Source organism: Heteronotia binoei, chromosome 8 (assembly GCF_032191835.1).
Source record: "Heteronotia binoei isolate CCM8104 ecotype False Entrance Well chromosome 8, APGP_CSIRO_Hbin_v1, whole genome shotgun sequence".
NCBI lineage: Eukaryota > Metazoa > Chordata > Lepidosauria > Squamata > Gekkonidae > Heteronotia > Heteronotia binoei.
Window position 1 is genome coordinate 92,254,978 of NC_083230.1, and position 16,015 is coordinate 92,270,992.

Consider the following 16,015-nt stretch of genomic DNA (forward strand, 5'->3'; position numbering starts at 1 on the left):
ATTTTCAAAAGTAAGAACTCTATTAACATTTCACTTAACATTGCTGCCTATAAAATAGCAGCAATTAAATACAAGTGAACATACAAGTCTCCACATGGCAATACAGTGGTTGATCTGTGGACTCAAAGTCAGTTCCTTAAGTTTTGAATGCTAACTAGCTGACCTTAAAGTCTATTTCATATGATCTCAAAGGTCCATCAGGTTATTTTATATTTTACATATTGTGTGAGCAGGGCTTTTTTTGAGCAGGAATGCACAGGAACGCAGTTCTGGCTGGCTTGGTGTCAGAGGGTATGGCCTAATATGCAAATAAGTTCCCGCTGGGCTTTTTCTACACAAAAAGCCCTGTGTGTAAGTATTGTTGCTTTTAGTCTGCTATTGATTTCATCTTCCTTCCCCCCCCCCCCATTTTTGTAACCACACAGAGCCACTTATTTATTTGAAGCTCAAGTACAATCCTCAGAACAAAGTAAGTTGTGACTTCCTGACATTTTTAAGGCTTGTGGAGTGGACCCAATGGTTTAACTAATGCAAAGCATGGAATCTTCTTCGAAGGAAGGGATCTTTCTTCCTCCAGTGGAAGATTTCTCTCTTATATCAAAAGGGAATCCTTAAATCAAACTCTGCGTTTTCTACTCCAAAATGAAACCTGATTCATATTAACAAAAATGTAGGTTCACCAACCTAGATTTAGGTAAGAAAATGAGCCAGTACATTTCCATTCACCGTCTTGAGACGAGATATCATCTTCTGTGCTCTGTGGGACCCACCCACCAAAAATGTACATTCTGCAAATGTGAGGGTGCCGGGAAGTAGGGAGAGGGAGAGGAGAGGGCAGGAGAAGAGACAACCACATTTATTTTCTGAAGTTTATTACATTCATCTCTCAGACTATTCCATATTATTTTGCCCTTACCTTTACTAACTAAAACTGGAGCCTTATTCCCTCCCCCATGCCACACTGAAAGCTGTCTTATGAAGGAGCTCTGGAAAATTTAAAAGACAGCCCATAAAACTGGGGAGAGAGCTATTTGCTTGCCAGATCACTGCCATAATCTCTTGGAAGTCATTAAAAATACACTGCACTGTAACAGTTGCCTTAGAAGTTACACTGTAAAAAACAAAATATGTTAAAATACTATTAATACAATATCTCCATGGCGTAATCTGGAGTTTTCCTCATAAGCATTTTATGGAGTGTGTCATAAAATCAGAAATGCCTCATGCTATAAATGTCCTTCAAAAACAAATTGAAACTCCTGCAATGTTAGCAGAAATGGTACAAATAAATGAAACAAGATTTAAATATGGCTGGGATAGCTAGCCCTGGCATTGGGCGGGGGGCATTGAGCTGTTTGTCCCAGCATTTTTCCTATCAGCTCACACTGAATTTTGTTTCCACACTTCCTTTGGTTTTTGAAAAGCACAGAGGCGCAAAGCCAGAGCTTCTGGCCATGCAAAGACTTCCTTCCATGTGCAACAGGAGCAAGAAGGTGCTCTGAACTCCTCCAGGGATCTTGAGCTCAAAAGCAGGGCTTTTTTGTGGCAGGAACTCCTTTGCATATTACGCTACACCCCCCCTGATGTAGCCAATCCTCCAAGAGCTTACAGGGCTCTTCTTAAAAGGCCTACTGTGAGCTCCAGGAGGATTGGCTACATCAGGGGTGTGTGGCCTAATATGCAAAGGAGTTCCTTCTACAAAAAAAGCCCTGCTCAGAAGCAACCCTTTTAAGCAAAGAGGAAGGCAGCTGAAGCTGCAGCTGCCTTTTGTTCACCTGTTTCATGCTCACTAAAAAAGTTATGCTGTGCCTACTGGGAGCAGCCGAGAACACCAGATTTCAGTGTCTGGAGGGGAATTTAGTATACCTGAACTGACTGCAAGTCATAATGACAGGACATCCCCAAAAAACCATATCTGTCAATTAGCAAAACTATTTAGCATTTGAAAACAAGCAAAATTCTCTCAACCACTGACCCAGCACATGGCTGCTCACTGTGGTCAGCATTCATGTGTTAAGGTTGTCTTTGTCTACAATCAATCACATGATAAGACAGCTGAATAAGACCTCTGCCAACAACTGTTAGTAGGAAGCTGAAGTGACGTGGTTGAGTTTCCCTTCCTAGGTTGATGGATGCTCTAGATTACCTGCAGATTACAATGTGGTTACCTGCAAACCTCTGTAAGCAACCCAAAATGTTTTAAAAACCATGCATAACTAACATATTTAGGTACGATAGTGTATTACATAATATATTATTCACTGTTAAAATATTCACCTTTACCAAAGCTGTTGGGTATAACTACCAATAGAAGATGGTTATAACCAAACAGCATTAGCAAGGGCCATATACATGATCTGAAGGTATGAGATGCTGCAGCATTACTGAAGTTATGACCTGATCAGTTCCTTGAATACAGGGCGTTCAGCATAAAAGCTAGATAAGACATGTATGAAAAAGTGACATGCAATGTACAATTCTGCCACTGATCTTAACAATGAAAACATTTATGTTGCGTTAGGGAGCTCAGATGCTAGATTTCCATTATGTTAATGAAGTTTATAAGGCATCCATTAATCCTCGGCATTTTAAATAAGAGCTCTAGACAGATGGTTGAGCCAGCACTCAGTGGGGAGATCAAGATCCTGCCCTGACACTTCCTGGACTTCTGTGACACCCATACACTGGATACTGTGTATGTATAACCCATGTATTACAGTGTTTGCATAGCTCATGTACTGATTGTTACTGCACTCTATAATCTATCATCTCCTCCTACAGAATGCTCATGGTGGTATATATGTTCTCCCAATCTCCATTTATTCCCTCACAACAACCTAGGTTAGGCTGAGAGAAAGGGACTGGTCCAAAGTCACCAAAGTAATTACACAGTAGTGCATATTTAAAGTCAGCTCTCCCTGTTTCCCCAGTACCACACCATACTAGCATAGGTCTCTATGCAAATGTGACCTATAAAGCATGGTTTCAGAAGGGTAGCTGTGATGGTCTGCAGCAGAAGAACTAGATACAGTTCATTAGCACCTCAACTGTAGCTCATATTAATACACAGATGGGTACTAGAAGAGACAGTGTTGCAGACCCGCAGCCAGGATTACAAATTTGGTGGGGCCACAGGCAGGATTTTTGTTTAGGGTGGCCATGGGGCTGGACTCTCATTGTCAACTCTCAAAATATTCTGTTAATGCCCCTAAAAAAACCAAATGTCACGTTATCCCTTCTATTATCACAAAATTATGCACAAGCTTTCATCTTTCCCTGCATTTTTTATCAGGCTGGATGGTAAGGGGGCGGGGGAAGAGAAAGAAAGGGGTTAAGGCCTCTTGAACAGAGCGGCGACAAGCAACAGGGGACTGGTTGGTGGGGCCATAAAGGGATTTGATTGGTGGGGCCTGCGTTGCCCATAGCTACAGGCCTGCAGTGTTGGGTAGTCAAAAGGACATGGTAGAGAAGGTCAGTCCAAGTCCTGATCCTCAGTAGAACACTGCTGAAATCTATATATGACTATGTTTGATGCTCTGTAAGTGTTTAATGGAGTACCAACAGCAATCAAAAGTACTTATCAAAGTTATTACCTACCATAAGAGACCCTTATTTCAGCTAATAAACTGTAGCTTCTATAATATTTAATACTTAAGATGCTGGTTTTTTCTAGATATTGCATAGTATGGCAACTATGAACTCTTTTCTAACATCACCTTATACATTGTTTATTCAAGTACAAAACCAAAGCTCTGGAAATTACTAGATAGATTTACTTAAAAAAAAAAAAAGATTATTCAGGCCTTCCATCCAGTAACGATAACGAAAGAAAATGAAATGTTTCCATCAAAAAACACAATACTAGAAGTTTTGAACTCTTCACCCAAATACAAAGAGTATAGCTGGGCTTTGAAAATCCCACAGCTAAGAACGTCAATCCGTAGGAGAGGTTTTCATAAGCCTAACACTACATTTCATAGAGATGGATACTGGCAGGATCTCTAGATACAGACACTAGAGTAACAGTCTCCTACTAGGTGTACCTTTCTATAGGTGAGCTTTTAACAACAGACATACTTGTTTCCTATTACATTGGCTGTATGGAGACTACGGGGAAGTGGCACTGTCCCTTTAGTTTCTGGTTTCGACCAGGCCATTGTTTCTATTGAGGGGAAAAACAGAAAAGAGAAAGCATGTTGAAGGATGACTGCTAAGAACATTTCTGAACTACATCTTAACAAGCTACAAGCACGAGGCATTATTCAGGTTTCAGGAAACTGCGAATATAGATTCAAAAGGGAATAAGGAAGAGCAGAGGAACCTTCTGAAGTACATATTTACAGGCACTAAACATTTATAAAATGTGTGAATAACACAGAAGAATAAAAACACAAATATATGCACACACTCAAATATCATAGTCAAATATTTGTAGCTATTAAAACAGTTGAAAACTGCACTGTCTTTTCAGTACTTGCAGTGGAACATCCACACACCATTTTGAAACTGACACCCAAAGAGTGTGACAGGATGCATTCAGACAAGGTTTATGTAATTGTAACTGACAAAGTGCAAAATCAATCTCCAGGCACCAGATTCACTGACTTTGTGTAGATGTGTGCAAGACTCAAGGAAGGCACGTGGACTTTAGCCAGTGATAACACATCTGCCTAAATTCTACATTAATGCGGTTTGTGAAATGCTGAAAAAGTAGATTTTAAGCTGCAGCAGTGGTGAATATAGCAAATTTTAAAACCATGCCAGTGCAACTTCCTTCAAAACCTGAACACATTTTAATGTAGTGGAAGGTTTCTTTATCAGTATTACTGAATGTTTCAACACATTCCTGAAAAATCACTCCAGCTTCCCACAGGTGGCTGTTGTAATGGGCATTAACATACACATATATATATATTAATTCCACTGAATAAGGGCCTCTTCAAACATTAAATGTGAATACATCAAATAGATAGATATATGAAAATGTGGCACCAACACTGGGACACACGTCAGAGTGCCAGGACTAGCTATAGCTCTCACTTGAAAATACAAGCAGTTGTAAACCTAGGTATTCCTCTTATGTAATGTGTGAAACAGTCCAAAGATGAAGTTCACACTGGCTGCATACCATGTTCTTATGAAAACTGCAAATTCATAATAAATAGCTACTCCTCAGTGTACCAATAGCAACAACACTTCACTAGTGATTTAATTGTACTCACCTATATCAAGCTCCCAGAGGTCATTAAGTCGACACCCAGACATGCCTCCAAAAATAAGCATCTTTGGATTTCCAGAGTCTTTTCTACTGTATATAATGGCTGTGTGAGATTCTCGAGGAGACGGTACCACCCCTTTAGTCACAGGAATGCTCCAACCCATGACTCCTGAACCATGCTGAAGCTCCAGTTCATAGAAGTCATTCAGGTACCTGATGCAAGATTGAAACAATATGGGAGAGAAAATCACCAAACTTTCTGGAACTACTGTAGATACATCTTTTACTAAAAGTGGTAATTTTTTACAGTGCTGGTGACATAAATATATGTGTAGCTACATGGCTAATAGGACTAATGAGAGAATCAAGGAGGTGATTCCATATTACTTTCTAATTATTTTGTCACAGAAAATCCAAATCTGTGACTGCACTCAAATGTCTATCATGACAGGCACAAAGCACAGCTTTTTGCAGCATTCTACACACTCCCCTGTCTTCCCCTCATGTATGCAGCACAATTTAAGCCTTATAAATCTCCACCTTTCTCTCTGGGCTCAAGGCAGGTTTGGGAAGTCTTGACTCAAGCTCCAAATTTGCTATAGCATATGAAAGCAGGTATCTTGCTATAGAAAGTTCATTTTCCTTCCTCAAACTGCAATTCTAAACCTCAGTGTAATCTTAATTTTGAATTGTGGAGGGGATGAAGGAACCAAACAGTTTCTCCTGCATCTGCATGTGATAGCAAATTAGGGCCTTCAGGCATACTCCAAGCATGAAGGGAGCACTGTCAACCCAATGAATTTCTGCAAATTTCATACAACCTGTGTCTCATGATGTCAGAATGTAGCCAAAGTGTCTTCCAGAAGCATGGCAAGACATTCCATTCAAGTTGGCCTTGTGTGTCTTAAAGAGGGCTAAAGCAGGTAGAAGTATTAGCATATTAAAACCCATCCTGATCTCTAAGGCTATAAGATAGATCCAGGTGGGCAGGTGTGTTGGTTTGAAGCAGTAGAACAAAGCAAGAGTCAAGTTGCACCTTTAAGACCAACAAAGTTTTATTCAGAATGTAAGCTTTTGTGTGCTCTAAGTGCACTTCATCAGACAATAGTAATTAATTGTAAGAATTTATAGAGAGAGGGGGAGAGAGAGAAAGATTTTACAATATCATAACTTTCAGCAGATTGTGACTTTTCTAAAGCCACACTGATCTGGGTAGTGTATTTCAAAATGACCAACCAATGTTTCAGAAACATAACATTCTTAATAGTAATGGACAAAAATAGGACCCTTGGTTCTAAAAAGTATGGTTTATTTTTATTATTTCAATACAAACATGCACTCACCCAGTACATATACACATATATACAGAAAACAATTCTCCATTACTTTAAAAGAAATAGTGCAATAAGCCACATTTTCTTAAACCACTCACTGATAGTTGGTGATCGTGCTTTCCCACCAGTTTATTGCAATCCCCCCAGTTTATTGCTGCTGTAAATAATAATATTAATGCTCCGAAATTAAAGAAGATCATGGTGTTCAGATATAAGGAGCTCATCAATTTTAATGTGAGGAACACAGAATATTCCTTCAGCATTAAGATATTCTGAACAGAAATCCTATCAGCACTGCTTTCCTTCTTTTAACCAGTTTAAAAGACACAAACAAGAAACTCCAGCCATTCTGTTCCAGTTCTACCTGGGAATGTTATTATTCGAATCTTCACTCTCATTCGCCAGTCCACCAAACAGGTAACACTTGTTGCCATAAAGAGAAAAGCTATGGCCAAGGCGAGGGCAAGGCGGCAAGCCAGCTGATGGATTCTGGGGTTTCACTTTCTTCCACAGCCATCGACTTGCCTTGAAGACAGAAGAGGAGCATGTTCAGAAACCTAAGCCAGATCACAAGTTACACTTAGGAACAGCAAAGAACACAGATACTCCCTCCTTCCCCCCTCCCATTCTGGGGCAAACCAGATTGCTGCCACATTAGCACTTCGAGCTCTGATTTATGTTTTTCTTCCTCCATACAGAAAACTGGAAATTGTGGTTTGTTTGTGGTTTCCAGTGCTGGTTTGGAGGGCAAAAGCAAACCAGTTCTGGATTACCAGTTCTCTGTGTGTGTGTGAAGGGGCAGGGGCAACGAGAAAGCAGATAAATCAACAGTCAGCTCTACATTTATACTGGGTCACTGTATGCTGGATTCTCCCTGTACATTGGGATTCCCTTCCCCAATTACTTCAGCAGTCTTCCAACAATCAAACTGCTTTTTAAGATTCCTTCCCTCTGTGTACTACAAAAGCAATCTGGCAGTTCTACACGGCTGAAATAAAAAGAAAAGGAAAAAGCCATGGGTACACACACACATATCCCTTACACTCCTGGCACTCGGCTCTGGGAACCGATTCTAATGGGAAACTAAGCCAAATTGATTTCATTTAAATATGTGGTTCCAACCTTAGCTGAGATTACCTATAAGAAGAAAACTTTATATTGATATTCATCAGATATATACATACTTGGGACAGATTACCCCATCATTATGCAGTTTGTCAATTTCACCTTCTTTATAGTACAAAAGAAAGCAAAGGCAATACTTTTTACCAAATGGGGCCCTTTTATGACCCAAAGGTGTTTATTTTATCACCAGCAAAATAGTTTTATCTAGCAATAGCTACTTCTCAGATCCCCACATGAGCCTTCTGCTATACAGTGCTAGGACTTGCTTGTTGCATGTACTTGTACTGAAAAGAGGTTTTAAAGCACTATGTGCTTTTTTAGCAGATACAATACAGGTCCATGCTAAAAACAAACAAGAGCTATCCTCTCATAGGTTAAACAAAATCTGCATTCCCCCCTCCACAGCTGAGTAAGTGATCCCATACCTGCAATTCATACAAGTCATTGCTGTATCTTCCATATTCAACCATGCCACCAAAGACTAGTATCCTGGTACCATCACAGACAAATCCATGGGCTGCACAGCCTGGTGGAATATCTCCTCTAACAGCAGGAAGAAACCACTGGTTGGTAGCTAGGTCAGAACACACAAAAGGTATTCTTTTAATGTGTATGGTTCTACACTGGGTGAAGTTCTCCACTGAAAGATTTTAAACAAAAAGCCAGAGGGGAAAATAAATACATTAAGGAATGTAGCCTGGTGCTGTTATTACTGAGCAAGAAATGAAAAGATGGAATACTAAGACTCCTCACTTTAACAAATGCAACAATTTTCAGTTATGTGTTTTAGAATATTTGTTCTCAAATAAACAATTCTTCCTGGTTCATTTCTGCAAAGTTTCTAAGTAACATCACAGCTGAATATTCAATCCCTTGATTTACTACTAAAGGATCAGCTAGAACAGGGGTGTCAAACATGCAGCCTGAAGCCCCCGGAGGGCTCCTATCAGGCCCATGAGCAACTCACTGTCAGCTGCTTCCTTCTCTCTCATTTTCTTCCTTTTGTATCACTACTTGCTTTGCCAAACTTGCTCAATCACACAAGAGCTACAGAGCAAAGCCTCTATTTTCTCCACTGGCTGATCAGCACATGAAGCAACTTATGTACAAAAGCTTCCAAGAGTGCTAAAATATTTAATTGTGTTTGTCTGGGTGATACCACATGGGCATTTAAAGCTGCTTGGGGGACGGGAGGCAGGTGGACCAAAAAAGTGTATCCACACGTTCGCATCTGCCTGCCATCCCTGTCCCGCCCTGGTCCCGTCCCAGGCTTGCTGGGAGCCGGCTTAAAAAGGCACCACTTTCAAAGTGGTACCTTTTTTCTGGGGGGGCCTCTGAGGCATCTCCCCGGCCATCTGGAAAGCCGGGAGGAACCCGGAGAGCTGCGGATGGGACGGATGAACGTTCCAGACATTCCCTGGGCACCCATGGCCCGCCCCTTTTCTGTGCACCATCTGGAAGCTCTGGGTCACTCGATTTCTGGCCGGCTCTCTTTGAGACAGCTTGCAGCAGACCCAAACTGGCTGTCTGGTATCAGCCTCTGTGTCCTTTATAAAGTTTCTGTCTCCACTACTTGGCATTACATTTTATGACACACATGGCCTGGCCCGACAAGGTCTCATTTATGTCAGATCCAGCCCTCATAACAAATGAGTTTGACACCCCTGGTTTAGAAAGTAGAAGATCACAGGCTAAAATTAAAGTATCAGTCATGCCAATAGCATTTTCTCAACCAAGCCAAAAAACAAGCATAAAATATATGGCAAAGACTGGGGATAGCTAAGAGAAACCCTAAGATCGCCTTATTTTCATCAAGTCCCTACATGCCTCTTTTCAGCCCTCAAACATCTCTGAAAGGCAGGAATGGGGGGAGGAATGCTCCATGCCCCAACCTCATCTTACTTGACTTTCATGATTAACAGCAACCGCCCCCCCCCCAAAAACAAAACAAAAACCCCTTAGTATGGAAAACACTTATACATTTTTAGATGCAGAGCCTTCAGTGCAAGCTCTCCTTCAGGAAAGCAGCCCCAGAACTTACCCTTCTTTAGCAAAACCCCTATACAGCTTCCTCAGCACTACAAGCATCCACTTCATATAAGGCCAATATAAACACAATATCCTCACCACATTCCCTTTATGCTCTGGTCCTCGCTAGAAACCCCCACTCAATACATACACATTTTCCCATACCAACATGTTCCACTCTCCCAAGCACACACCCTTTCCAAATACTAGAAAGTAGCACACTGAAGTGTTATTCAGATTGCACGAAATATAAACTTTCTCCTATGTTGTCCCCCTCCCTAACCTAAACACCGCTGCTTGCCCACCTACCTAGTACTTTGCCCCCTACTCCTACTGTCCTGGACAGACACTAGGCAGAGGTACTTAGAACCTTTCTTCAATCCCACCTGCATGATCATAACCATACTGGGGGAACCCTATGCTGACTAAGCCTTCATATGCAGTGGCCCTGAACACAGATATATCTTGTGGACAGGGCTACTACAACTGTGTACATAAACATGCAAACAATCCCTGAATGAATCCTCTCTCTATATCCAGCACCCTACTCACCTCTGACATTTTCTAAGGTGATAGTATCTCATTTTAAAGGTCAACCATTTCTCTAGAACATCACTATTTCATTAGAGAGTAGGAAGAAGGATGGCTTTGACAGCTATCCTTTCATAGAACATTATGTACAGCCCTGAATTCAGCCTTTACAGTTCACAACAAATTCCAGGTTAGCTGTGTCACAGTGCAATCCTTTCAGTTTAAGACCACTGAGATCACTGATTCTCAGACTGGATTGTCTCTGCATAGGATTGCACTTTTGATTTGTTACAGAAAAAACACACAAAATTTATCAGAGATAGCCTTTTTTCCTGTTGTGAAATAAGCAAAAATTATCTCAAGCCAATTCATTATAACACAACCTTTTGTGGCTAAGAGCTTGTGATTCAGTAGGCACTTGTCTGCAAAAACTTATGCCAAAATAAATAATTGGTCTTCTTAGTTTATGTCACTAAAACAATATTTACACCACCTCCTACATCTGGATGGGTTAACACTACCAGGTTCTTATCATTTAACACTTTAAGAACAAATAAAACACACAACCAAAAAAAAACCCCAGTCACCAAATATCAACTCCCAGAGATTACTACCCCAGAGAAAGATGCCCTCTGAAACAAAACTACTTTAAATTGTATTTGGAAAGCAAGTATGGACTTCTTCTAGCAGCCTGCTCAAAAGAACAGCAGCAGTTACTGAGAAGGTGCATACCTAATGGACACAAGGCAAAATCTGGAGAAAGTGATTAGCAGACTTAAGTTGGAACGTGGGCTGAAGCATGTCGGTCCTTGGCCACAAAAAACTGTATAGGAATGAATCAGCACTTCAAACAGAGCGAGGAGCAAAAATGAAACCAATGTGAGTTTTCCAAGACCTTTGTTATATGGTCGAGACATTCCACACCAGTTAGCAAATGAACCACAATGTTTTGCACAAACTGAAGTTGCTGAATTACCTTCGAGGGCAGCCCCACATTGTGTTACAGAGAATCATGGGTTAATGTGGCTAGATCAGTACAATCTAGAAGAAAGGACTTTGTTAATTTACTATAAGTGATAAAAACTCCTAAGCAGTTCTGCAAACCTTCATGTCAAAAAACAGAACACTACTGACATTTTTAACCTTATAGAAATAATTAAACCCCATTAATCACAGTCAACTCTGTTCTGTCCAGAACATCAGCTCCCCTAGTCAACAATGCGTCAGTCTTGCCTGCATTCCTTTTTACCTTGTTTAGCCGCATGCACTTGAATGCTGTCCTGAGACAACACTGTTGGGATGCTTAGCTGCCATGCAGCTGGGTCTCATAAGCACAACGATGAAGCTTACCTCCAAAACAATGGATGATCCCATTCAAAATGGTGACATGATAATTACATAATACAAAGAGGACCATCCCCCCTCCACAAAGCCTACAGAACTCTTCAAAAAACTCTCCCAATGACAATTTGCCATCTACCAGATCAGCACAGAGCAATTCCTGACATACCAAAGTCATACTCTAACTGCTCCAAGACGGTAGGTCTCTCATACCAAAAGTGACTCTGCTGGTGTAGAGTCTGACTCAGATACATCTGAAGGAAAAGGAAAGGAAAGGTCCCCTGTGCAAGCACCAGTTGTTTCCGACTCTGGGGTGATGTTGCTTTCACAACGTTTTCACAGCAGACTTTTTATGGGGTGTTTTGCCATTGCCTTCCCCAGTCATCTACACTTTCCCCCCAGCAAGCTAGGTCCTCATTTTACCGACCTTGGAAGGATGGAAGGCTGAGTCAACCTGGAGCTGGCTACCTGAACCAGCTTTCGCTGGGATCGAACTCAGGTCATGAGCAGAGGGCTCCAACTATAGTACTGCAGCTTTACCACTCTGTGCCACAGAGGGTGGTAAAATTCAAAAAACCGACCCAAAAAATCCTTACAAACGCTAACGTCTGCTGCCCAGCCCCAACCCGCACTCACCCTGTCCTCCAGTGTCCACAGAGCAGCTCAAAAAGCCACCACTGTCAGTGGTAGCAAATTTTTGAGCCGCACACCAGTCACCTCCTCAGCATCTGGACACAGAAGTGTGCAAGCGAGGCACCTTGGTGGTGTGAAACTGCCAAGCTGCTCCAAGCCACTTCCATTTTTTTTTCTTAAAAACTGTCCGGAGTGCTTGAGCACATGAGCACTTAACTTGCTGGGGGGGGGGGGGGGGAGGGAAGAGTCCAGCTTCTGGGGCGCCCCTCCCTGTCTGATCACGCCAAGCCATCTCGTAGATGGGACAGGGCCTCCTTGCCAGGGAGCATGTGGAGGCTTGGGGCCAGCTCTTTTTGAGCCAGCCCAATCTGGGACGCCTCCAATCTCCCCCTAAATGCCCATCTGTTATCACCCCACAAAACCTTTTTTGGTACTTCTGCTTGACATCATCACTTCCACTAATAAAGGAATCCCCAATATGGTTGTCTGTGGCTGCAATGGAACCCACTGACACATTTTTTGAAGTCCACCAAGTGTTTTTATTTATTTAAAACATTTATATGCCATCTTTCCATCTAGAGTCCACAAGGAGATGAACATAAAAAAATTAAAATACAGTTAAAATATAAAATTCATATATACATATAAAAATATAAAATGTATATAAAACATCGAATACAGTTAAAATATAAAATTCAATTTAAAACACATCAACAACACTAGAAGGAGGGCTGATGCAGATTCAAGAAGATAAAGAAATAGAAGGATTAAAAATAAAAGGATTTACTTACAAATACAGAGCATTTGCAGATGATATGTTTATAAATGAAAACCCCATACAAGCCACACCTTTGTTGTTAACTAAAATACAAGAATATGGGGAGTTGGTGGGATTTTGTATTAATAAAGAAAAATCAAAACTTTTATGTAAAAATATGCAAATAAATAAGCAACAAGAATTACAGAGACTAATGGGCTGTGAAGTTACCTCCAAGGTAAAGTATTCCAGTGTGGAAATAACAATGAAGAATATTGATCTGTTTAAAAATAATTATGAGAAGCTATGGCGTAAAATGGATGAAGATATGTTAAAATGGAATAAACTTAATTTGTCATTGCTGGGTAGAATAGCTGCAATTAAAATGAATATTCTACCAAGAATAATGTATTTGTTTCAAACTATTCCCATTATGAAAGATAGTAAACAATATGATAAATGGCGAAGAAAAATTTCAGAATTTGTGTGGGCTGGGAAGAAACCAAGGATCAAAATGAAAATTTTGACAGATGCAAAAGAGAAAGGTGGATTTCAACTACCAAATTTAAAATTATATCAGGAAGCAGTTTGTTTAGTGTGGATAAAAGAATGGATAACGCTGTTAAAGAAAAAACTCTTAGTGCTGGAAGGTCACGGAAATAAATTTGGCTGGCACGCGTATTTGTATTATGGAAAAAAGAAGATGGACGATTTTTTCCTCTCACCATTATATAAGAAATAATTTGCTAAATACATGGATGAAATATAAGAAATGTGGAGATGAGAGAAGACCGTTATGGATAGTGGCAGCTGAAGTAATAAAAATAACGGCTGAGATAGGTGACGAAAAGTGGTTGTCATATAAGCAATTATTAAAAATACAAAGTGGTAAAATAGAATTGAAAACTGCTGAAGAGCTGAATAATAAATATGATTGGTTCCAAATGCAACAAATAAAAAGCTTTGTGGAAAATGATATTAAAACTGAAGGAATAAGAAAAGAGCAAACAGAAATGGGAAAAGTTCTGCTTGGAGACAATGAAAAATTAATTTCAAAAATATATAAATTACTTTTAAATTGGTCTACGGAGGATGAAGTAGTGAAATCTCATATGATTAAATGGGCAATTAATGTAAATAAAGAAATACAGATGTAAACTTGGGAATACTTGTGGAAGAACTCTATAAAGCTTTGGATGTGTCATAGTATTAAAGAGAACTGTTTTAAAATGATGTATAGATGGTGTATGACTCCTAAAAAATTGGCAAAGATGACCAATAAGATGCCAGATAGATGTTGGAAATGTAAAAAACATGAAGGTTCTTTCTACCATATGTGGTGGACTTGTGAAAGGGCAAAAAAGTATTGGCAGATGATTCAGCAAGAAATTTCTAAGATTTTGGGATATGAATTTAAGAAAGTTGCAGAGACTTTTCTGTTGGGATTACAAATGGGAAAATTCCAAAAGAAGATAGAACTGTAATTTGATACTTGCTTTCAGCAGCTAGGACATTATATGCGCAATTGTGGAAGCAAGAAAAAATACCAGAGAAATGGGATTGGCTTATAAAAGTTATGACATGGAGTGAAATGGACAAATTAACAAGAATATTAAGAGACTATGATTTAGAAATTTTTAAGACGGAGTGGAAAAAGTTTAGAAGATATGTAGGGAAAAAAGTAGAAAATAAAAGGACATTGGACAATTTTTTATAATGATTAAGTTTTAGAAAGAAGAAGAATATAAATTTTTGTTTTAATAGTTAAGGGTTCCTTTAAATATTAGCATTTTAAGTAAATAACACCGGCAGGGGTCAAGTAACGGGGGGAGGGGTGGGTAGAAAGTAATAGATAAAATAAGTTAAGATGTAAGAAATAGATTTATTACCATATGTTACCAATAAAATTGTTTTAAATTCAACAACACTAGAAGGAGGGCCAATAGCCGTAATTGGGGATATGCCATATGAAACAAAAAAGTCTTCACCTACTGGCAAAAGACATTGATAGACAGAGACAGACAAATCTTTTCAGCAAGGGAGTTCCAAAGCTTTGATGCCACAACGAAGACCCTGTATTAGATGCCACTCATCTAGCCTCTGAGAATGACTGAAGCAAACAGGTAGTTTTGCATGGGAGAAGGCAGTCCTTAAGGTTTGTTGGTTCCAGGCTATCTTACTGGCACTCCCTCCTCTCCCCTCTCTTTTCTTCCTGTTTTCAACCTTCACATAGGACAGTGACATAACTGGAATTAGAAGTGTTAACACCATCTGAGACTGTTTTTATCTCTGTATTATTTAAATTGTTTTATCATCTATGAATGTTTGTATTTTCATGTTGTTCACCACCCGGATCTATGTGTATTCAGGGGTAGGGCAGTCTATAAATTTAAATTATAAATAAATAAATACGGGGCTTTAAAGGTCAATACCAGCAACCGATACTGAGACCGGAAGCAAACTGGAAGTCAATGTGAAGTGGAACAAGAATGGAGTGATATGGTCCCTACAACTCACTCCAGTTAACACTTTGGTTACACCATTCTGTACCAACTGTAGCTTCCACACAGTCTTCAAGGGCAGCCCCATGTAGAACACATTACAGCAATCCAATCTAGATGTAACCAGGACATGCACCACAGTGGCAAGATCTTATCCATCCAAGAAAAGCCACGGCTGGTTCACCTGGCCAGGCATCCCTGGTCACTGTTGCCACCTGTGGGTGGGGCTAAGTGAGGCTTTTGCCCAGCAGAGCTTCTGATTGACTATGCAGATTAAAAGGTATCCTGTTAACAGAGCCTGAAGTATTACTACTAGAGTTACGCATAACCTTGCTCCCTAACATTTTGTGGTTGGCACCAAGCATTCTGCTGTTGCTCTCACCACAGTGTCAGAATTCCAGAAGCGTCAGGGGATCCCTGCTCTAATAGTAAAGTAGCTGAACTTATTTCTGATCACTGAGGCACCAATACAAAAAACCACTGGATTTCAAATTCACACGCATATAGAGGAGACTGAAACAGAACTGCACCTCCCACATCAGCAGGG

General features: G+C 40.2%; 1 protein-coding gene across 1 annotated transcript in view; it reads right to left on the reverse strand.

The window, feature by feature from the left end:
• The window catches only part of HCFC2 (host cell factor C2), a 39,628-nt gene that overhangs the window by 22,194 nt on the left and 1,419 nt on the right, over positions 1-16,015 (reverse strand). The window contains exons 2-6 of the mRNA XM_060245589.1: positions 8,103-8,251; positions 6,917-7,077; positions 5,223-5,431; positions 4,078-4,162; positions 685-788 (exon numbers count right to left, since the gene is read on the reverse strand). Of these exons, the coding sequence (XP_060101572.1) occupies positions 685-788; positions 4,078-4,162; positions 5,223-5,431; positions 6,917-7,077; positions 8,103-8,251 (708 nt within the window). The remainder of the gene's footprint in view (positions 1-684; positions 789-4,077; positions 4,163-5,222; positions 5,432-6,916; positions 7,078-8,102; positions 8,252-16,015) is intronic.